This window comes from Nylanderia fulva, unplaced genomic scaffold (assembly GCF_048542155.1).
Source record: "Nylanderia fulva isolate GAGA-0341 unplaced genomic scaffold, ASM4854215v1 Scaffold86, whole genome shotgun sequence".
In the NCBI taxonomy this organism is placed as follows: Eukaryota; Metazoa; Arthropoda; class Insecta; order Hymenoptera; family Formicidae; genus Nylanderia; species Nylanderia fulva.
Genome location: NW_028190982.1, coordinates 86078 through 112555, shown reverse-complemented (window position 1 = coordinate 112555; position 26478 = coordinate 86078). Strand labels below are relative to the sequence as shown.

The 26478-nt window shown below is 26.0% G+C and overlaps 1 protein-coding gene across 2 annotated transcripts in view; it reads left to right on the top strand.

Annotated features, from left to right (window-relative positions):
• DAAM (disheveled-associated activator of morphogenesis-like protein) overlaps positions 1-26478 on the top strand; it is a 63950-nt gene that overhangs the window by 7493 nt on the left and 29979 nt on the right. The window contains exons 1-2 of one of the 2 annotated variants that reach the window (XM_029312491.2): positions 23136-23482; positions 25718-25967. The exons of the other annotated variant lie outside the window; for it this stretch is intronic. Coding sequence (XP_029168324.2) covers positions 25929-25967 — 39 coding nt within the window. The 5' untranslated portion in view covers positions 23136-23482; positions 25718-25928. Of the gene's footprint in view, positions 1-23135; positions 23483-25717; positions 25968-26478 lie in introns of those variants that run through there. 2 annotated transcript variants of the gene reach the window in all.

The window sequence follows — 26478 nt, the reverse complement described above, 5'->3', positions numbered from 1 at the left end:
TTGTGCTCGTTACACAGGGCCTAATAATATTTAATAATTTATCATTGTGTTTGTTTACATACGAGCTTAAGCACTGTTAGAGTTTAGTTGATTGTGTATGGTAATTGTTATTATATATATATATAATAACAATTACCATACACAATCAACTAAACTCTAACAGTGCTTAAGCTCGTATGTAAACAAACACAATGATAAATTATTAAATATTATTAGGCCCTGTGTAACAAGCACAAAAAATTTTTATTAATTCTTAGAAAAAAATTTTTTGTGTTTGTTACACAGGGCCTAATAATATTTAATAATTTATCATTGTGTATATATATATATATATAATATATATGTATATATTATAGAGTCTTATTTTAAATGCCCATCTTGAATTTTTCGAAACAATACATTTTCGAAAAAATATTCCAGTTGTATGATCTAAAGGGAGACAAATAATGGTAATACCAATTTTGGGAAAAATAATTTTTTTTTTAAAAAACCTTTTTCCTCAGGAGCATATCCATATGAGAAGTAGTTCCCAGCTTTAAACTTTCATAACATGACTAAAAAATAAGATATTGAAATACAAAGAAACATTTTATAGAAGATGAATAATACATTTATGATAGCTGATTTGATTTTCCAGATAATGTTAATCTTTTTTTTACATAAAATCTCAAATATTGCAAAAAAGTTATTTTTTACATATTAAAACTCAATTATTTTGGAAAATTATTTTTTACATATAAAACTCAATTATTTTGATGTCCTAGTAAAATTTGGTTTTCGGCATCGTTTTCAGCATACAAAATAAGAAATACTTTGACTGATTTAAAATAATTTTTGGGCTGTAAACTAGTGTAATTATCGAAATGATAAAATTGCGTTTTAATCAATATCCGTATTAATATCTGTTTTTTCATTAGGAAAAACAGCAAAGCTCCACAAGCTCTCAACAAGAGCAAAGTGTGTCATGTAGGCTATTGATCACAGCTGTTAACCCTCTATGCGTATATATCACGCCCTTAAAACTTTCCTCATACAAAATCTCGCCTGCAAAGAATAAAAATAATACAGCCACTGGAAATGTAAACAGCGATAATCTTATGAAGTTTTTTCGCTAGCTCTCAATAAATTTACAAAATGCGAACGCATTGTCAGGTTTATTTTCAACATATAAAATATTATAATATGTTTTCAAAATGTGGTAAGAGAAAGATTAATATAAATATGATGTTTTTTAAATTGGCCAACAGAGCCAAAGCACGAAAAATTAATTATTCGGAACTGTATCTCTTGGTTTGAGATCACTAAGTTTCATATACAAATTAATCTCGAAACTTACATATGGATTTAAAAAACATCATATTTATATTCTTAATATTGAGAGCCGATGAAAATATTTTTTTCTGATTTTATTCACGCCTTGGCCTAATCACGGCGTTATTTACTAACATCTACTAAAAGACAAATGAAAAATATAGGATCGAAAGGGTCTGAATAGCTTAGTTGGTAAGAGCAGTTGCCCGGAAAGTGAAAGACGCGGGTTCGATTCCCGCTTCAGGGACTTTTCGGACCTATATTTTTCGCGCCTATTTCTCCATATGTAAGTTTCGAGATTAATTTATATATGAAACTTAGTGATTTCAAACCAAGAGATACAGTTCCGAATAATTAATTTTTCGTGTTTTGGCTCTGTTGGCCGATTTAAAAAACATCATATTTATATTCTTAATATTGAGAGCCGATGAAAATATTTCTTTCTGAGAAAGATTAATGTTTAACATATTGAATACATAGGAGTATATACTATATAAACAATATTTTAATATGATATGATTAAACATATGTTGGAATAATAAACATAATTTTGTGCAATATACATTTTTATGGCCCTAAAAATAAATAATGATAAGTAAATAGAATATATAATCACTCTCTCTTTTGGTATTAATAATATTGATATAATTAATAAGATAAAATAATTTTTACCTCAATGACAATCTTAATTTTTATCTTAATAATAATTTTCATCTTTTGTTTGTTTATTATTAATATATTATTATATATTAATTTTGGGCCCATGGCCGAAACGTTGTGAAATTCAATAAAATTACTTATTTGCCAGAGTTGGTCGATTAAATTATTACCATTTTTTAATTATTGTCTGGTGACTTTATAGTTTTATATCGTTACTTATATATTAATTTTGTTCATTATGATGCCTATAAAATAGAAAAACAATGGCTACAACTTATATATCAGAATACGCAAATACAATAATAATAATACATATAGCATTGTACTCTATAAAAGTTAAGGTCACTGTAAATAAGCTCGTAATTCATTCATGTCGATTATTGATTGCCTGAAGTTCTTTTACGTGACGGTTTCCCATAAAACGTGTGTCTTTGTGTGTACGCGCCCTAAGGCTGAATCCTAACACGTCTTACAATTAAGAGTCTCAATTTCGTATGAGTCAGAGAATCCGGATGATATCCGCTAAAATATTGTATATATATAAATTAATATCTATAAGTGATTAAAAAGGCGGAAGGTCATTTATTTAAAATATAGGAATAATAAAATTTCTAATTTTTCTTGTGGATTTAGTTTGTATCATGCTATTTTTTTAAGCATATATCTTTCGTATTTTTTTGTATATATTGTCTATATCTTTCGTATTTTTATTTAGTTTCAGAAAAATAAAATTTCATCGTTAAATATGTTATATCTATTGATATTTTTTTCATTTGTAAGTTGGATACAACAATTCAATAATTCGCGATTGTGTCGATAAAACGTAATTTGTTTCTTTGACCGTAGTAAAAGAGAAGAAATAGAAAAATTATATTAAAAATTATAATATAGTATATTTTTTACAATGTGATGTATATGTAACAGAGCTGTTTAGTAATTATTATTTGTTGATTATTAAGTATGTAATTAAAAGTATATAATGACTAAAAAAACATCATTATTATAATATGTATACAACTCGTATATTGCGTACGCAATACGAGATTCGAAGATATCATCGCTATACGAAACGCAAATTACAGTTGTAGGGACAGCATAGTCGTTCGGCAATTGGTAGCAATTGACAGCAATTAGGACTAACAATAAGAGTCAGGATGATCGTGATTACACATTATGCCAATGCAGAACGACACTCACGTTTTAAATTTTGAATACTCAAGTAGTTGATATATGTATAATCTCTGTCTCTCTCTTTCTCTTTTTAATTTTTTTTCTTTGTATATACTATATACATACATACATATGTACAGGGTGTTCAGCGTAACGGTTCGCATAATTTTTGAAATAATTCCGACAGTTTAAAAAAAGTTTGTAGTTAAAATTAATTTATTTTACGCAAGCTACTATATACAATAAAAAAATTAATACTATATGCAATAAAAAAATGTTTTAAATAAAATTATCAATGTTATCTTCAATTTTTTGAAGGCAACCACGATATTTTTTATATATAAATCGATTTCTCACAACATTCTGCATACAAGTTATAAGAGTAGGATGGTCAAAAAGTAAATAATTTATACTTTACGAGATATTTTATACTTTAGTTTAATATAATCTTACATAAATTATGAAATATCTCGTAAAATACTAATTTGTCGACATTTTTATCTTAATACTTTTATACGCAAAATAATAAAAGGAATTAATTAATGTAAAGAAAATTATATAATTTAAGAAAAAGTATGTAATGTGTATCTAGGAGCTACATATTTTTTTAAAAATAATTATCTGTTTTCTTTACACCAATCGATTCTTCTCATTATTTTGTGCATAAAACTAACTTAAGATAAAATCATCGAAAAATGAATATATTACGAGATATTTTAAAATTATGTCAAATTAGAATATAAAACATCTCATAAACTATTAATTTTTTGATAATACTACTCTTATAACTTTTTATACAGAATATTGCGAATTGATTTACATAAAAAAAATTGTAATAGTTCTATTTAAAAAAATCAAGATGATTTTGCCCTGATCTTGACAACGCTACTCAAAATCAAAGTTATAAAATCGATAAATATAGATATCCTTAAATCCTACAATGTTTATTTAAAACATTTTTTCTGAAATGCATTGTTTAAGAGATATTTTATCTGTTACGATTGAAATTTAATATCCTGTATTTAATATATTTTCTAATTTATTTAATATATATAATTCTATTTGTTAGTGGACCAATTGAAATTTTTATAGTTCAAAGAGGCTTTTAAATTGATAACTTGTTAGCAGTTATTTCTTTATTTTTCAAGGTTTACCTTTAGATTTTTATAGATAAATTTATAATTTAATAAGGGCATCAAATTTTTTAAAATTGAATAATTTACGAGATATTTTATACTTTAATTTAACATAATTTTACAAAAATTATAACCTATCTCGTCAAATATTCACTTTTCGAACTTACCTCAATACTTTTATGCACAAAATAATGAGGGGAGTCAATTGATATGAAGAAAATAGTTTGTTTTTAAGGAAAAATATGTAGTTGCTAGTTACATATTTTTTCTTCGTTAAATTACAATTCTTATTGTTACATTGTGATGTAAATCGGTGCATATACTTAGAAAAGTATGAAGCACATTGTTATGCAGAATGCACCGGAAATGCAATGCTAATGTAATGCGACATGTTGGACCGATGTTTATACGTGCAACGTAATTAGAATTGTTTAACGATCTGTTAAGAAGAGTTATAGATGCACTTTGTGCATGCTAAGAGATATATCTCTTTAATCTATAGATTAACAAGTTAATAATAATAGTTCCACGTATTAACGAGTGTAAACTGTCTAATTTTAAATAATTTATATAAGAAAGACAGAGTATTTGTTATTTATCGAGTAAACTAAAATTAAAATATGAAATAAAAATAAATATAAATAAAAATAAATACAAATAAATTGAAATAAAAATAAATATATAAATAAATCAATATAATTCTAAATTCATTTAAAAATATTTACATTGTGACCTATATATATTGCTCCAAAAAGATCAAATCAAATAAAAAGAACGAAGAATACAAAGAAACGTAAACATACTATCATTTTGCAATTGAAATCTGCACACGTTTAGTTGAACGTCGTAAAATATGAAAGAAATATATACCGCATCTAAAAAGCCAATGGGCCGAATGATGGTAGTGGCGGGGGAATCTTGGACAGATGTTTAATCCACAGAGTGCGAGGGTCCAGTTCCCCCATGGAGAAAGTCGCCCATGCCAAGAACTACCCTCCATCAACGATGACTACATATGAACGCAGCATCGGCAGCATTGTACCCACGACAATAGCCCCACTATTGCTACCTTCAACCCTCGTGAGCTCTAGCTTAAGGGCCACGTGACACGTGCTCACCCAACAAATGCATATACACATGTATATACAGGGTGCCTCTAAAGTCCGACCCGGGCTCTTTATCTTGGAAATGGTTTCAAATGTGAAACAATGTTTCAAACAAAAATGTTATAGAGTTTCGAGGGAGACATAATTCTGTGCAAAAAAGTATTAAGGTATCATTACCAAAAATTGAATATTTTACATTTTATGTCAAAAAATTGTTAACTTCAAATCTTTATAACTCAAAAAGTACTCCATGAAAAAATACTTTATTATATGGTTTTGGAAAGTTCTTGAGATAACCTACAAAAATATGCAATGAAAAATAAGTAATTCCATTTAAAAAATTGAAGGTAACCTTCACGTGACCTTCAAATGCCTATTCAAGGTTAAATCAATAGCACAACCTTATGTCCTTCTCGAAACCCTACAACTTTTGTTTGAAACATTTTTTCGTATCTAAAGCCATTTCCAAGATAAAAAGTCCGGGTCGGACTTTAGAGACACTCTGTATACACACACACACACACACACACACACACACACATATACACATATACACATACACACACACATTGTATATTACATGTCCTAGTCAAAATTTGTCGGAGATTCCCTTTGGCTGTCTCGGTGTTTGGTTCACCACGTGGTTGTCTTTCTGTGAAAATTGATATTTATGGAAACGTACAGAAAATCTTTCTGCGTTTTAATATTCATACCAAGATACAGTTTTGATCGATTAGTCGTCAATAATCGTTCGATTTTTTTCGTACAAAAAAGTCTATGACGTGTAGTGATAAGTGTAATTATGTAAAATAATAAGTGATGTAATGTGCAAATTCGTAATGGTGCAATTTCGAGTTAAAATAAATTCCAATCGCTAAACAAAACGAGAAATTATTGTTTACGAGTGATATGGTTGTTAATTTTTAAACAAAATAATGACATTAATAATTATTATGACATTAATGATTATTGTCTAAAAAGTTTGCACTTGAATAAGAATATGCGATGCAGTTACAGACGAAAATTAAAAGGTATAGTATGTTCAAGATACAAATATTATAATAATATATATAAATATTTTATATAATTTTCTACATATTTCTCTTTTTAAAAACAATTATGTGTTTTTTTACGCTAGTTAATTTCTTTCATTATTTTCTGCATAAAAGTATATTAAGGTAAGATCTTCGAAAAATAAATATATAATACGACGAGATATTTTCTAATTTAAGATTACGTCAAAATAAAATATAAAATATCTCGAGAACTATTCACTTTTTGATCACCTTAACTTTTTATACAGAATATTGCGAGGAATCGATTTATATAAAAAAATAGGTGGTTTTATATAAAAAATTCACGCTAATTTTGCCTTGACCTTGGCAACGCCATTTAAAGTTAAAGTGATAAAATCTGGAAAGAGATATTTTTAAACTCTACAGTTTTTATCTAAAACATTTTTTTCTAAAATGCATTGTTTATGAGATATTCGACCGTTTGCTTTTAAAACTGACTTAAAATACCTTGTTATACATGGTAATCCCGAAATACTTGGTCAAAATCAGAAATGAGATTAGGTTCGTCATAAGGATGAAAAAGTTTTTATGAACATTACTTCAAAAACGCCTTCTTTAAGAGTTACGACTTATATTTAATTATTAATACCTGATCAGAAAAATGGAAGGATATAAAAGAAAATAACTTCATTTTTATTTTGTGATAAAATAAATTATTTTGTAATAAAATTGTTATTTTTAGCCAAACCCTTCATATAACATTTTTTCTTATTATTATTTATAAAATATGTTCTTGCAATTTGTTGGTCAAGTCCCGGGACACCCTGTATATGTATATACAAGGTGGTTTACATAACTATATTAACTATTAATATCTCAAGATACACGATCAATTTTAATAGTTCTGATCTCGAATTTTATAGCTGCCAGGGACTTTTAAATCTATGTTAAGATTGATCCTTCTGCGACTCTTCTAGAAAGTAAAACGGGAAGGTAACTTTAAAATTTTTAATGTGTATCTATATAAAATCAATCCGTAATCTCTATTTCAAATTCCGTAATCTACATTATACATACTTCAGAAAACAAGCAACGTTCATATATTTAAAATATTTTTTCTTAAAACCATTCCCATTAAAGTTACAGCGTTTAAAGTTCGATAACTTTTTTTATTTAATCGGGATTAATAAAAAATAAAGATAAAATGTAAAATAATATGTGCAAGATAATAATATCATATAATTTCAATTATGTGTTATTCTTCTCAGAAATTACACATACATAAATGATTGCATATATTAATTCATGTTATCCCTGAAAGAGATTTCTTTTAATATTACTTAGCAGTTGTTGATATATGTTTTCTTAAGTTAAGAGTTTTAATTGTTTATGATATCTATTGTAATTGTGTTTGTTTGACTTTTTATTTGCTCTCTTTTTAGAATTTTTATTTCGTAATTTTTCATAATTTTAGGATTTTTTCCAAGAGTTTTACAAGCGACTTGATATTATTGACTTTGGCTACGAAAATGGAAGGTTTAAAGCTTTTTTGTGAGTTTTTCTTGTGCTTCAACTTTATTGGTTTATTTTTGAAGTAAATTCTTTAATTCTATTAGATGTTGATATACTTAGGACTATGTACAATAATACAATAATTAATACATGTTTATTTAGGTCTTTTTTATATTTTCTTTCCTTATATTTTTACTATTTTTTCCCCATTTCTTTTTCTTTTCTATTGAATTTTTGTCTTATATATCTATATTTTCAGTAGCTTCTGGTTTGTTTCAATAATGCTTTACTTAAAGAAAGAGATCTAGGTTTTATTTTAAAGAATTTTTTTGGAGTTTGTTGAGACGGGCACTTTTTATCTATTGTTATGAACAGTCGTATCATTATCTTGTTTGATATAAATAGTTTTTTGTATTAGTGTTAATTATTCTTTTCATATAAATAGTAGAAAAATAAAAAAAATTATATACTGTAGAGTTCCTATCAGTGTTTGCTGTTATTTAAATAAAATTATATAGATGATCATCTAGATGATATTTTGGCGTTATCTTATCTTTATATAAGATAATAAAAATATGTATTATCTATATAAGCATTGGAAAAAAAATAGTAATAATAATATAATAATAATAATAATAATAATAATAATATAATAATAATAATAACAATAATTTATTTAATAATAATAATTATTATTTATTTTATTATTGTATTGAAGAAGATTGTAGTACAATCAAAACGTTTGCGGTTTTTTAATGTTTATAAGTACAAAATAAATGAATAACACCCTAAGATTTTATTGTTCGTTTAGTTGGTCTAAATATTATTTTATTTTTAAATAATTTTTTAATTTATATGAACCTTCCAATTTTTGATAATAATTAGTATAATAATAATAATTAGACTATAATAATTATAATAATATATAATATATAATATAATATATAATATAGAATAATATAATATAATATAATATATATTATAAATATATTGTATACATATATATATTATAGTATATTATATATATATATATATATATATATATATATATAATATATATTATTATTATTATAATTATTATTATATAATGTAATAATTATTATATGATAATTATATAATAATAATATTGTAGTAAATAATTTGCTATAAAAGGATTCATTACTCTTTATTCAATCAAACATCATAGTTGCTGCATTGTTGGACAGATTTGCCGAGTTTTTTATTTTTTAATTTTTTAATTTTTTTAAACAAACTCAGAATTGTAAATTGGATCAATAATAACGTAACCGGGTTTTCTGCGATTCCCTCTCCTTCTTCGTTACAATTTGGGTCGACCTCAAATATAGAAAATCTTGGGAATGTATTATATAGCAAACAGAGAGGCAATGCAACGGAATAGTTACAAGTCATGTAGCGAATATCGAATACTTGAATGCTTGCCAAAACTTTTTTGGGTCGCTTTGTCAAAATGAATTTAGAAAGGAGCAGAAAAAGATCGATTTTTTATTGAATAGTTTTTTATTGAAGTTTTATTGAATAGAGTAGATAATAGTTTTTATATAAATACTGCATAAAACAACGTCCGAAATTATTAATAAAAGAAAAATAAGATATAAAAAAATATAATTTATGTTATAATATTATTAACAATTAATTAGAAAGTATGTATGTTTGAAATGAAAAATTTATAATTTTTTTATACAATATACTTTTTATGCAATATTATTCTAATACAGAGTGTCTTATTGTAATCAGTCATCCTCAAAAACTTGTTTAATTTTGATTACACAACAAAATGTTTCAAATAAAAATTGTTTGATTTAAAGAACAGAACATTGAGCTACTGACTTCTAAAGAGCGCTTTTCAAGATCATTTAAAAGTCATTTTTTTTAATGAAACAATTATATTTTTTTTATAAATCAATTTCTCAAAATTTTATGCATAAAAAGTTATAAGGATTAGATGTTAGATGGTAAAAAAAGATAAACACAGTTACGAGACATTTTATATTTAAATTTGACATAATTTTACATGAAGTATGAAACATCTCGTAAAATATAAAAAATGTGTTTGTATGTTCTTTTTTAAACCATATTTTAATTTTCATGAAATATAAAAGTGTTCTATTATGATTCTGTTTGTGATTAGCGCATGTGGTCTGACATTTTTAACTAATAACATTGATATAAATCGCAAAAAAATTACTAAATAATATATTTTCAATTAAAAAAAATAAGAAGATAATTTAACTATATTGAACAATATATGTTTATAAAATGTGTTTGCAAATAAATAATTTAAAAAATAAAATAACTTAAATTTTAATTTAACTGTTTTGGTTTATTTTATATTGAAAGAAAATATACAATGCAATCTCATATATATGTTTAATTTGAGGCAATATTTAAATAAACAATATATTATTTAAAAAATTATTTACAATTTAATTTCAATGAAGTGGGTACTTGCATATAGCAATTTTATGTATTAAAATAAGAAAATTGCAAATTTAAATGCAAATAGCAATTTTTAATGAAATTTTTTATTGTTTAAAAGCAGTAAAAAAATTTAAGGATTGCGCGAATAATTATACCAAAACTTTGCACTTTGAGCAATTCGATTTATTATTTTGCGCTACATTAATAACTTTTTGTCGTATTTAATGTTCATGTATTGTCTAAATAGGACATATGTATGCCTAAATACAACACTTTTATGTATGTGTATATAATAAACTTCTTTTCTTAATACTTTGTTATTAAAATGAATAATATCAATTTAACATTTTGTATAAAATAAACTTTATATATAATATATATAGCAAAATGAATAGATGAACATACCTGTAGATATTTTTTAAAAGGACCACAATCATATGGTCGAAACGTTGTGAAATAGAATAAACTATTTATTTGCTAGTTTGGTCGATTATTTCCACAACTCCTATTTAAATGCTAGTGACTGCCATTAATAATTGGGAATTTATAGATATTTTTTATATAATTATTTTAAAAAAATTCACATAAAAGCAAACAATTTCATTGATAAACAAACGTTTTCTTAGGCAATTAGATTTTACCATTCTATTATTTTATAATTTATCACAAATATTAAATTAAGAAAAAAAATGATTTGATTCAATATTCTTCAAATAATTTTATTTAAAAAAATTTTTATTAAAAAAAAATAATTAAATTTATTAATATATAGTAGATATTTTGGCATGCATTTTTAAAACTTATTTGTGAATAAAAAAAATATTGATAAAATCTCGATAAATGCATAAAATTATGTAGATATATTTATATTCCCATAATTATAGATTAGCTATCAAAAATGATTTAAAAAATACTAAAACTCAAAAAAATTACTTATACAGGCATTGAGAATATTAATATAATAATAAAATAGATTTCTAGATCGGCTGGGACAAGTACAATAATAATCAGAGCACTGGTCGACTTAATAACGCGATAAATAATTTAATCGAATATTTGATCGAAAAAGACGAGTTTACGAGACGTCTCTAGGTGTGGTATATAAAAGCATTCATATTTCTCATATGCCGTACTAGGTTAGTAGGACCAGCATTTTCACGATTCTTGTTGTACCAACATAAGCCTCGCCAATCTGGGCAAGCGGCGCTCTTGTTGCATTCCGATTGCGATTCGATTGTAGAAACTACATGGATGAGGGCGCGCTACTTCCTTCTCGCGAGTAGGTATTTGTAGTTGTTTTTCTACTGCACTAACACACACCAGTTGGGGAAGCGATGATAGGCTGCAATAGCCATATTAAAACGAACGTTGATAAGCGATCGGCGGGCAAATTTGTCATAGTCATGCGAGAGCCAGCATATTATCTTTACTGACAAGCCTGCCGCGATAATAAATTGACGTCTTGTGTTACGCCGTTCCAGAAGCAGTTGTAAATGTGGAACTCGTTCGTGGCACTTGAAGCCGCTTTTGGCATACTTCTACGGCGATAAGGAGATTGCACATTCCACATCAGGCTTAAGCCTGAAGGAGACATCTAACTCGCGTGGAATGATCGAGTTGCGCAATAGATCTAGGCAATAGAAGAATAAGTGTTACGCGAGAAGTGGTACTCCTGGTTTTGCAGAAAAGTTTTAATATCAGCAGGGTTGAGTAATAACTATTTAATTATAGTGGAAAAAAATATTTTTCCAAAATTGATTTTATTATTTTTTTAATATTTAAGATTTTTTTGTGAAAAATGTTAATGTTATCGGAAAATTCTGATCAAATGTCATGAGCGTATTATTGCCTATAAAATATATCATTTTTTATTTTAGTATCTTATTTTTTAGTCGTGTTAGGAAGTATTTAAATACAGAGTTTTGTTGAGATAACAAATATTCCGCCTATGATGATGAAGTCATATAGTATTCTTAATTTGTAGTTTAAGGCTATCGATACAACACATTCATGATATTTGATCAGATTTTCTAGATAATGTTAAATTTTTTTACAAAAAATTTAAAATATCGTACCATTTTTTATACATTAAACTTGAATTATTTTGAAAACCTGACGTGCTAGAGAAATTTCATTTGTGGCATTATTTTTAGTACCTAAAAATCTATGAGAAACACTTTGTCTAATATAGTTTTTAGCTGTAAACTAGTGTTATTTTTATATTTAAATATTATTTATCTCTAGATAATTACATATTCTTTACCTAGAATTTATGTGTGCGCACACACACACATATGTATGGTTCTAAATAGATAAAAATTAATATGACAGTATTTCTCAGAAAAAAATAACTAGATTTTTTGCGTAAAGTTTCGAAAATATATTGCTCCTAAATATTGTTACTTTTAGTGCGCGAAATTAAATTAATTAATAAAATAAAGAGGGATTCTACATTTGGAGATTTTAACTGTCCTCAAAATATTTCCACACACATTTTTAAAGAATCATTTTTATATTATGAAACTTACATTTTATGTACATATAACTTTTCCATAAAATCAGATAAGAAATATTTTTATCTGCTCTCAATATTAATAATAATATATGATATTTTAAATCGGCCAATAGAGCCTAAGTGCGAAAAATTAATTCTTCGGAACTGTATTTCTTGGTTTGAGATTACTAAGTTCCATATATAAATTAATCTCGATTAAACTTACATATGGAGAAATAGGCGAGAAAAATATAGGTCCGAAAAATATCTCCATAAAATACCTATAATGTATATCTATATTGTATTTTTATGAAAGATAGCATAATAATTATATTAGAACTATTCATATGATAGGCAAATAATTTTTATTTTATACAAACATCTTGAAGAATTTTAAAAAATAAATAAAAAAATATAAAGTATATGAGCTGTTCAAAAACGCGCAAATATTCATGACGCATATTCAATTATTTACGTGCCAAGAAATTATAATTAGTCGCCTTCTTTATATGATCAGTCGTATGCCATCTCCTGTTCATGTCTAGCGAATTAAAATGCGTCCCATATGAGACCATAGCACCGTTAACATGTGTGCGTATGTGTCTATCTATTAAATTTATTCTAAAACGCACCTCTCGGGTTAGTATGTCACGATTCGTCGTCAGATGTATGCAAAGCATGTTGATTTCTGGAAAGGTTATAGCTCGTCTGATCGACAGCTTTTTTTTTGAATTGAAGAATTAACAAATTATTAATTTAAGAATATGAACAATATTTTAAAAATATGGACAATATTTTTAAAAAATCATGAATTTTAGGCATCTTAATTTATAATTTTAGGACGTGCTATTTTACAATTAATAAAATGAGATTTTTATACATAAAACTTTTGTACTCTATTTTATCTTTAGAATACGTTCAAAAAGTACGGAGATTTTGTGACATCCTATACATAGTATATATGTATAAATCTACTTGTAATTTATAAGTAAATCTTGATTTATACGTTGTATATATTTTATTTATTTATTATTATCTTAATCTTTTTTTCATGGCTTTCGATGATTTCCAGTAAATATATTTGTATGTGTATACCTTTTACGTTAAATATTTTATAAAATATTTAATTAAATACAATGTCATAAATTCAAAATATAATTAACGCTATCAAAACGCTAACTTCGGATTTAATTACAATGTACATAAACTCAAACTAAAAATAAAAGTAAAACTGAAAATAAATAAATAAACTATATCAAATTTATATGTTGAATCAAAAACAAAAATTTGTAATCTTTTAAATACTGCACTTTAAAAAATCAATCGGTATTAGAAAACATAACGAAAACGAATCTAAGGCGTTGTATTAAAATTAAAATTATGTATCATTTCATATTATTTAATTAATAATTCAAAATAATTAAAATTAAGATTTGCAAGCTATTATTGGAGATTATCAAAATAATTTATAAATTCATAGGAAAATATAACATCCAACAACACACACACACACACACCCACACGCACACGCACACACGCACGCACACACACGCACACATACAAAGTGTTCTATAGGAAAATGCTGAATTTTTAATGTATGCAGTTATTGAGAAAACAAAAATTGCGTTAAAAAGAAAGTCTGCATTTTTAATGAATATTAATAAAATGTTTGTATATCAATTTATTTTATTGATTAAAGGTAATGAAAAAAGTGCTCTATGGTGCGTACTTCGAAAATATTTATCATTAGTTTACATATACATATAATTAGCACTTTTTTCATTACTTTTCAATAAAATAAATTGATATACAAACATTTTATTTATATCTATTAAAAACTGGGGATTTTTCTTTTTTCAACACAATTTTTGTTTTCTCAATAACTGTATGCATTAAAAAATGACAACTGATTAGTTTCAGCATTTTCCTATGGGACACCCTGTATATATGTATACTCTACATTACATCAAAGTCATACCATCCCAAAGTTCGTATATTTTTAAAAATACCATTATTTGTTCCGATCTCGTTAGATCTTTACAAATATGTTCGCAGTTGAAACGTGTAAAATATGTCAAAAGTATGTAACGCGTGAAAAAGGACGTTGTGCGATTAGGAAAACGGTATAACGCGAACGAGAATGGAATGACAAAGTAATCCATGAATGAACTTATACGCAGTTGCGAACGTACCTACGCTGAATGCCAAACGAGCTACGATCTCATAAGCTGGATTCTATCTATAGGAGACTTAGCGTTAGAATATATAGGTAATAACGCTTAACGGAACATAAAATATAAATAGCTAATATTCTAGGAGAACGACATGTGAATTTCTAAATAATCTTTCTTGACATTGAATGAGGTGGAAAATTGCACTAAAAAATTGCTAAAATCCAACTTATGCGCAGACATTTGGCAGAACTTTAAAGTTTATATGTTCATTAATGTTATTTATTAAGTTGATTATATATATATATATATATATATATATATAGTTCTTATCCTAAAATTATTATATATATATAATGTAATTTTAGGATAAGAATATTTCAATATGTAGACGACCAAACTGGGTAAATAGTATTCCTTTATTATATATTCGTCATAACGTTTCGACCTTTGGTTGAGGTCATTATCAAATGAAAATTGAAATAATTATACAACTTTAAAATGTACAATAAAAATTAAATAAAAATAAAAAATAAAAATAAATTAAATTAAATTAAATTAGAGAACGTTAACCGAAAAAACAAAGAACACCACACAAAAAAAGAAACGTGTAAAACATGAGAAAACTTACAAATTATTACGCGTTAATTACGATATCTTTGATGTCATTATTACTAAAAAATATATGATGATCATCACTTTAAAACTGTATATATGTATAAAACATGTGTCTGCTTTGACGTTTAACTACAGACTGTTTGTTTGTCTCGTTAAATATTTAAACAATATTGATGACCTTATCATATATAATATTTAAATTCTCCGTGTCTGTCTAAGAGTTCAGAGTATTATAACACTTTGTTATATAAAACATCTCAGCTATTTCTCTTTTTTGGTATGTTTTTCATTATGCAAAATAATCGATTTATCCCAATTAAAGTCGTGCCCAAATTCAACTCTGTGTTTACTCACTACTGAATAATTACTCTCCGTGCGTTTTACTATTATTTTTATGTTCCCTAATGTGGGTCTAATATTTTATATAATTCCATTAAAAAATCGAGATTTTACATTAAAAATGCATGGGTGCTCCTTTGCCGACATTATTAATAACACGATAATAAGATATTAATATGTTTTATACATATATGCAGTTTTAAAGTGATGATCATCATATATTTATTTAGTAATAATGACATCAAAGATATTGTAATTAACGCGTAATAATTGTAAATTTTCTCATGTTTTACACGTTTCTTTTTTTGTGTGGTGTTCTTCGTTTTTCGGTTAACGTTCTTTAATTTAATTTAATTTAATTTATTTTTATTTTTTATGTTTATTTTTATTTAATTTTTATTGTACATTTTAAAGTTGTAATAATTATTTCAGTTTGCATTTGATAATGATCTAAACCAAAGATCGAAACGTTATGACGAATATATAATAAAGGAATACTATTTGCGCAGTTTGGTCGTCTACATATTAAAATATTCTTATCTTAGTGATTATATTTACTGGTGTCATTAGAAATATTTTCTCTTATTTAATATAATGTAATTTTATTATAAATACACATTATTACTTAACAATTTTTTATTTAGTGCTAAATTTTATCGTGTTTAATTTTACTTAACCAAGTGATTCAGATTAAATAAAACTGACTTTGATTAGACTGTATCTTAAATATACTACTATTTTCTAATCGACATCCATCAATAATCACTTTACATTAACAGTCTTTCAATTTAGACATGATGATGACAGATCGTTCTGTTATATCGCGGACGTACTAAAGTCAAAAGCGAAACAGAAAGGATATATCACTATGAAGTATAGAAAGGCATAGGAAGATACAACATAACGGGTTTTCTTCAGTAAGTCGATACGTGCAATAGTTGACATCGATTAAGACGCTGTAGAAAATGCATTTATACGTGTACAACAGACAGCGTTATTAATTTTCCCAAGTGAAGTTAGCCGCGTTCAAATAAAAAATAGCTAAACGCATCGCGTCTATTATTTGTATATGATGATTGTAGATTTTTGGATATTTATAGACTTAAATTACTGATCTCTATATGTAACTGGATATGGCATACCCCAATAACCTAGCTGTAAAAAGTGTGACCAATAGAAGCGATTAAAATTGTGGGCAGTGTCCACATTTCCATAGCAACAATAAATTATATGTATATACATATATGCGATATATATATATATATTGTCATTAAAATGTCAAAATAAGCGCCATATTCATATTATGTAGATAGAGCCCACAAGTTTCAATTGGTCACACGTTTTTTTGTTCTATGTTATATCCAGTTATATATAGAGATCAGTGACTTAAAATCATTAAATTAATTATCTAATTTATTATTGTATATTACTATTATATATTCTAATATATATATATATATATATATATATATATATATTATCTAATCTATATATACTTTATATCTATAAATAAATAGTCTAATTTATATCTAAATTTTATGATCTAAAATATAAATTATTTTTATAAATACATAATAATTATTTACCAGTGAAATAATTAATGTCTTCTATTCCTTTTCTCTTCTATATTTCCAGACAACACCTCATGGTTTAATTTCCCTTCCACAAATATTTAAAGCTGTTCTAAAACTAACAGTTCCGAAACAACGTAATTCCCCTTTCAGATATATATGTTCTAAGGTCTGACATTTTGTTTCTTGTCATGATTTCCCACTCACTCTCACAAAAGGATAATCAAAGGAAAAATTCCCGTGATGATTAAAAAAAGTTTACCGCGAATTTTGATGTTTTTACCAGTATTTAACTCGACTTCTTTGATCGAAACATCATAAATCATTTACAGACAGCTTCTTCAACATTACACGCAATGTTAGTGTTCTATGCTTTTACTGGGGTCTGGCAAATTGTTCTATGTAAATGATGATGTCGATACGGATGTTAAACTTGCAAATCGTCAGCGAGACATGTCACGAACAGATATGAATTCACGAGTCATTGCTGAGTGAATAGGTTATGAGGTCGTGAATACTTATTACGTATTCTTGAAATTCTTTTTATACTTGTGCGATTTCCGGATATCTAATTTTATTGTTGCAATTTGAAATTGGAATATTCTGTCGTAAAAAAGTTTGCATATACAAAATATGGTATAGTGATTAAATCAATAACTGATAATTTTAGAAAAAAAATATATGTATATATAACAGGGTTGAGTAAGTTAATGATTTTATTAAATTAAGAGTTGAGCTTAAAGTTAGTTGCTTATAAAATTAATTTACTTAAATTAAAAGTTGCATAAAATTAACTCAGTTAAAGTTAAGTTATGATTAAAGTAACTGAAGAGTTAAGGTGTAATGCCACTCTAGTCTCTCCCCCAACAGCCTAATTTTAATAATTTTTTATAGGAATATAGTGAATAAAATATAAAATTTGTTTAGAAGTTCTTATCGTACATATTTTGAAGTGTGCTTACAAATTTTGTTCAATTTTTTTTGTACAAAATGACGGCGCGAGAATTCAGCAAAAGAAGCCTCTTCTCACGGATTTTTAAATTAAAATATTATTAACTTTTATGTTCATTTGCCATCAATTATAATTACCAAAAAATATATTTTTATATACAAATTAAAATTTTTTTGTTATTTTTATTATAAATTTTAAAAGAATGAAGAAACAAAATTCTAATTTAATATAAATAATATTTTTAAAAATTAACTTTTGATTTAAGGGGTAATGCCACTCTAGCCCCCGAAAAAACTGCCTAATTTTGACAATTTTTTATGGGAATATAATGAGTGGAATATAAAATCTGTTTAGAAGTTCTTATTGTACATATTTTGAAGCGTGTTTACAAATTTTTTCAATTTTTTGGTACAAAATGGCGACGCGAGAATTCAGCAAAAGAAGTCTCTTCTCACGAATAGTGTTCCGCGACCGGAAAATTTTTCTCCTGCAATTTTTGACCTATAACAAAAAACCAAAAATTTTTGAGTTTTATATAAGATTATCTAGGGAAGTACATACGGAAATTAAAAAATACCGTATTTTGTAAAAACTATTTTTGGTGCACGTTTGAAAAAAAAGTTTCATTTTTAAGTAGAAAATTACGTGAAAAATTGTTAATAACAAAAAGAAAGTTTACAACAAAATTTAAAATATGTATTTCCCTAGATAATCTTATATGAAACTCGAAAATTTTTGGTTTTTTGTTTTAGGTCAAAAATTGCAGGAGAAATTTTTTCGGTCGCGGAACACTATTCATGAGAAGAGGCTTCTTTTGCTGAATTCTCGCGTCGCCATTTTGTACAAAAAAATTGAAAAAATTTGTAAATATGTTTCAAAATATGTACAATAAGAACTTCTAAACAGATTTTATATTCCACTCACTATATTCCCATAAAAAAATTGTCAAAATTAGGCAGTTTTTTCGGGGGCTAGAGTGGCATTACTCCCTAAATCAAAACATTATTTATATTAAATTAGAATTTTGTTTCTTCATTCTTTTAAAATTTATAATAAAAATAACAAAAAATTTTGATTTTTATATAAAAATATATTTTTTGGTAATTATAATTGATGGCAAATAAACATTAAAGTTAATAATATTTTAATTTAAAAATAATACGTTTATAATTTGTACAAAAAACAATAATGGTATTCAGAGATAAAAAGAATTTAAATTAGGAAGAGTTAATAAGTTTATAAGTAAAAAATATAACTAGTTAAAGTTAAAAATTAATATATTTTAAATTAACTAAGCTAAGTTAAAAGTTATTAACTTTTTTTTAACTTTTAATTAATCAACTAGGTTATTACTCAACTCTGGTGCATAATAATTTATTACAAAATTATCTTTAAAAAAATTAGATTTGCTATTTATATATATATAGTTATCGAATTAGACATGCTTGCATTCAAATTTTGTAAAGTTACTTGAAATTTGCATCTCATTCCCATGCTAGATTTTCCGGAAATACGATAAAAAAGTAGTCTTGTCTACAGAAGCGCGGAAAGTTTCTCTCGTTTGTTTTCACCAACGATGTATGCCAAGTAACATTAATGCTGAGTGTCCCGCAGCTTTAAAGCATTATACAATATACATTCCTGCGATAAAGCGAGTAAACGAACCAACGAATGCAATCGATTAACTTCAACGTCATAGCAAACAGTCTTGCGCGAGTGTCTCTATCCATTCGAATGAAAGGCGAAAGATATGCGATAAAGAAGTCAATGCAAAATGTCAGTGACATGACAATTCAATTTTATATGTCATACATAAAAAAAAGTATGAGAAAAAAGTAAATATTATTAGTAATAACAGAAAATGAAAATTTATTTTTTAGATATAGTTCTCGAAAATTTTGAATATTTTCTCTCTCTCTCTCTCTCTCTTTCTCAAATAATTATTCAATAGGTCACTTATAATTAATAAAAGTTAATAAAAATTTTTTTCAGAGAATTTAATATGTTCCAAAATAAGATATATTTAAATTTTGATATAAATCTACTATAAAATCTACTATAAAAAAAGTCATGTAAAGTCGATAATCGCATTTCTCAAAGTTTATTGTTGTCGTTTTTCGACGATGCTAATTGGCTGTCTCGATTCGCGTTATAGTTGTAGCATTGAGCAGCTGTCATCGCGAAGGTTAATAGTTTGACAGTTGTTTAAAATAATATTAAATCGAAGCACATAAAATTAATAGAGCGCGCGAATCGCGCGCTTGTGTTATTTAGTAAATATTAATATAAAAAGTAGTATAAATAAAGTTGTGTAATATTACATTGAAATTAAATTAAGAATTGAACTATTATGAGTCTTTGTGGTATTCATGTGTAGTGGATTTTATAGACTTGAAGAAATAAAGATTTTTTAAGACAGTGCAAAAGAAACATGTCAAAGATTCCAGGTAGCAAACTGACGTCAGTAAATATCAAAATGATGTCATTTTGACGTTTAATGACGTCAATTTGTTACTTATTGGGATGGACTGGCTGGCCACATAATTTTCTAGTTTGCAAATATCATTTTCTAGTGAATATTTGTTTTGAGCTAAAAAAACATGTATAAAGGTTCTATATTGATACGTCAGCGCCTCTGTCATAGACAGATTAATAAATTATTATTATTAATTGCACGCAGATAATGAAAGTAAAAGTTAAATCTTTCAATATTACCTCGCGCGTACGCAAGATGGCGCTGTAAAGCTACTATAGGATTATAGGATAGAAAATGATTCGTTTTGTTTACAAATCTCTACGCGTTTATTACTAATTTATTAGCTTTACTTTGGTGCATTTACTCATTTTAATCTGATCTTGCGTGCACTCGCCGTCATTAACAATTTTGAAGATATATTACTAAATATCATAATAGAACATAGTTCAAGATAAAAGCTACAATCTAAAGGGGACGGACAATAAACTTCTCCTGTCTCTTGTCCCTTTACCTTTGCAGAAGGAATGGCACAGAGGAGGAGAAATAAATTCTGATGGTCGTACGTTTTGTTTTTCCTTCTGAAAAACGAGTCGTTGCGCATCAGCGACGAAGAGACAAAAGTGCATGTCGCCGCGGAGCGAGCAAGGACGAACACTTTTTGTCAAGCGTCACACGCCAATGATGACAACGACACGGAGCATGATGTTTCGGGTCTGAAGATCTAAGAGAGGCTCACACGAATCTTCGTTGTGCACGTATGGCACGCAATATGAGCGATCAGCTGGGCTGCGATTTTATTTTGTTATCTTTGCTTATCATGTGCGCACTCAAGCTAATGAATATACTTTTAGCCAAAAATTCAAAATAAAAATAGAAAATTTTTATATTTATGGATATTTTTAACAAACAGATATTGCGCTTTTTATCCAATTATATCACACTTTCGATAATATAAATGTTTCAAATATTAAAGAAAATGTCTTTTTTTTTAAAAATAAAAAAAATAAAATCTGCGTACCAGGGAAAAAATAAATTTAATTTAAAAAAATCTAATTAAATCTGATTTTTAAGAGTAATTAATAAATTTGATATGCGACGTTAAACTTATTATAGGTAATGAAATTAAATACGCTGTCGCACAAAAAATTCGATAATCGGACAAAATTTATTCCATAGCTTTCACATATATTATGATGTGTTCGATGTAGAAAACGTATAACAAGTTTTTTGCCAATGTATAGTAAAATGACAATATAATGAAAACAATATAATCATAAAAATGAGTTTGAAGGTATGATTACCGAAAACTGAATATTTTACGATATTTTACATTTCATGTCAAGAAATTGTTAACTTCGAACCTTTATAACTTAAGAAGTACTTAATGAAAAAATACTTTATTAAAGGGTTTTGGAAAGCTTTTGAGATAAGCTACAAGAATATACAATGAAAAATAAGGGGTTCCATTTAAGAAATTGGAGGTAAAGCAACTATTCAAAGTCAAACTAATGGCACCATCTTTATGCTCCTCTCAAAACCCTACAAGTTTTGTCTGAAAAATTTTCTTCTACAATAAAAAATGAAAAAGTTATTTGAAATGGAATATCAAAATGGAACACTCTGTATATTTAAATGTATTACTAAAATGCAGCGTACTTTCTTTTGTGTCTCTATTCATTTGTAACTAATAACGATAGAAAGTCATTTAATCACAAAAGAGTTTATCGGAGTTTTCGCGTATCTTATATGTTTTCATTAATGTTACACGTAAAAGAAAGTGCTCAAACGAGGCGATATTTCCCCTTCGGGCAAATTTTTGTACGTACATATATATACCAATATATCGGTTCGACTTTCCTCCGCGCTTATCGCTCGCCTCGGCTCTAATGACATTCATTTATATTTATATTTCAACCTATTATCTATCCCATCTAAATTCGATCTTCGTAAAGGATTGTCGGGATCGCGAGGATAATAATTCGTTCGGTTTCACGTCAGGCGTCCGGCGCTGATCGAAGTATTCGAAGAGTGGCAAGGAATCCTAGCGCGCGCGCACAAGTAGGCCCCCCTTCTTTTCTTCGGCGCCCGGTGCCGGGAGACTTCTATGTACACCTGTGTGCAGGTTAAGAGGTGTTGTGTTTTCACCTGGCAGTTCAACCTACAATCGCGAGCGAGAACGTTTCGCGGAGACGATCGTCCGCCGTCTTCGATCGCGAAACGGAGAGAAGAAAATTCGGGTCGCTAAAGTTTCTGTTCGAATTTTCGCGCGCGATCGTCTATTTTCTATTTTCTTTGTTGGATTCTTCGATAGTAATATATATTGCACGTGAAATATTTTTTACGAGTGAAAGAGTTTGCATTGGGAAAATTTATATTGTGTCTAATTTTATTTCAACAAAGGATTCGATTCAGTTTGATTAGAAACTCCGGAAAAAATTGTTTTTAAAAAATTTTTCTCGGATAAAAACGGCGAATCCGACGAACAGAAAGATACCAAGTTTTCCAAATAAAGTTAATATTGCTGGATTGTTTTCTTATAAATCGAAAATAGATTGTATTATACAGGGTTGGGTAATAACTAGTTAATTAGTTAAAAGTTAAAAAAAGTTAATAACTTTTAACTTAGCTTAGTTAATTTAAAATATATTAATTTTTAACTTTAACTAGTTATTTTTGACCTTAAACTTATTAACTTTTTCCTAATTTAAATTTTTTTACTTCTAAATACCATTATTGTTTTTTGTACAAGTTATAAACGTATTATTTTTAAATTAAAGTACTATTATTAATTTTTTTGTTTATTTGTCATTAATTGTAATTACCAAAAAATATATTTTTATATAAAAATCAAAATTTTTTTGTTATTATAAATTTTGAAAGAATTAACAAACAAAACTATAATTTAATATAAATAATGTTCTTAAAAATTAACTTTTGATTTAATTTCAGTTAATTTAATTTTTACTTAACTTTTTAATCGACAATGAGTTAACTTTTTACCATATTTATGCAACTTTTAACTTAACTAAATTAATTTTATAAGCAACTAATTTTAACTTAATTTAGTTTAAAAAACCATTAACTTACCCAACTCTGGTATTATAAAAACAGAATGATCAATTTATTAACTTATTAAATTGATTAAATTAATGAATATAATATTGATCAATAGATTGATAGGAAAAAGACGGCGATATGATATGTTCTTATTGACAGTGATGTGATTAAATTTATTAAAAACACTACAGTAAAACAAAATCTTGAAACTTATTTTAAAATGTTTTACAATTTTGACAAAGAAGAAAATTTTAATACAATATTGATTCTTTAAAGTTATTCCTAAGTTTATTATTACAAAAAATCTTAAATAAAAATAAAGTTGTAAACTTAAACACTTTCTACCTTTACACTTTTTACCTCTATTTACATAACGTATAAAATCTCAATTTTGAATCGAACAAAAATTTTCAAGGATTTTCAAGAAATTATGTAAATAAGAGAGAAAAAAGAGAAAGAGTATAATTAAACGTAAATGAAATCTATCATAGAAATCGGCGTTAAATTGCAAAGAGAAGTAGCAATTAATATTAAAATTAAATCAATATTTTTAATTTTGTATTAAGGTTTTCGAAGTAAAAAGGATGAAATATAACGTATTATTGCAAATATTATTGAAGAGAATCACAAATGTCTTATCCATTCAAAAAGATTATATTTATACATATACATATAAAAAAAAAAAGTTCTTTATATACAGGATATGTCAAAAGTCTTTCAACAGTCAAATATCTAAAAATGAAGACTTTTTGTAGAAAAAAATGTTTTAAATAAAAATTGTAGGCCTTTAAGTAGGCACATTTAATAATAATGTTAGCGTGACTATAAATAGCATGGCTATGTAAAATTTATTTCGAAATTTTTAAATGCAAACCCCTAATTTTAATTGCATATTCTTAGAGCTTATCTGGAGAGTTTTTCAAAACACTATAATAAAATATTTTTTATTTAGTGTTTTTTGAATTATAATACTTGAAGATTATTTTGACATAAAATATAAAATATCTTATAAAATATTTAGTTTTTGATAATCTTATTTATTTTATATATAACATAAGTAGACAAATCAATAATGTATAAAAAACGCATAGTTATTTTAAAGAAATGTTTACACATTGCAACATATTTTTTCTTAAAAACAATTTCACGATTTTTATATCAATTGATTGATCTTATTATTCTGTACATAAAAATATTAAGATAAGAGAGCTAAATGTTTTACAAGATATTTTGTATTTTATATTAAAATACTGTATTTTTTTAAAGCCTTATAATTCGAAAAATACTTATAAGCGGAAAACTAGTGTTTTGAAAAATTCTCTTAAAATAAGCTACATGAATATGTAATAAAAAATAGGAGTTTTTATTAAAAAATTTCAAAGTGAATTTTACGTGGCCTTAACAGTGCTATTTATAGTCACACTTACATTACTATTTAATGTGCCTACTTAATTAAAGGTCTAAAATTTTTATTTGAAACATTTTTTCTCAAAAAGTCTTTATTTTCTGAGATATTTAATTGTTGCAGGACTTTTGGGAAACTCTGTATATATAACTCTGTATAATGCAGAAAAAGGAAGAGAAAATCGTCTTTATATATATATATATATATATATATATATATATATATATACGTATAAAAAAAGAAGAGATTTTGAATGTCACGTATAATTTCCGCAATTTTTACAGGATGAAGCATTAAAATATTATATGTAAATGCATCAAACTGTATGCTTTATTCTGGGATATGATGTAACTTTACTGTGCTCGTCGACAAATATTTGTGATCTTCGCATGCTAAGCGAGCAACTTTCGAACGAATACTAGGTATAAGACATTTCAGTTCGCGATTCAAAAGGGCAAACGTTTGAAGAGAAGTCTAATACCGACGAAATTCAAGATGAACACCATGTTGGACAAAATGGAAAAAATAAATCTGGTAATGTGTATAGTTCAAATATTGAGCTGCGTTTATTATAGATTCGTCATTAACAAAGCTTTATCATAAATGCGACTATCATTTCTAATAACTGACAATAAAACAATGATATATTATTGCTTTTAATTGTGATATGTTTTTTGGAAGGAAACAACACAATGAAAAACATTTGGTATCGTTTAGAGAGAAAATAAAATTATTAATTATTATTTAACTAAAGGCTCTTAGACCTTTATTTGTAGTTATTCTTTAAAATTATTTTTATTTTTTATTGAATTTAATTTTTCAAATTTTACATAGATAATTAATAACCTAATAATTAAATACTTTATTTATTATTTATAATTATATATTTAATATTTAATTATAATATTTTATATATATAATTATAATTTTAATAATTAATATATAAAAAAAATTGAATTCTTGCTAGTTTGGTCGATTATTTAATTATTCCAACTAATATATATAATTATAATTAAATATATATATTTAATATATATATATATAT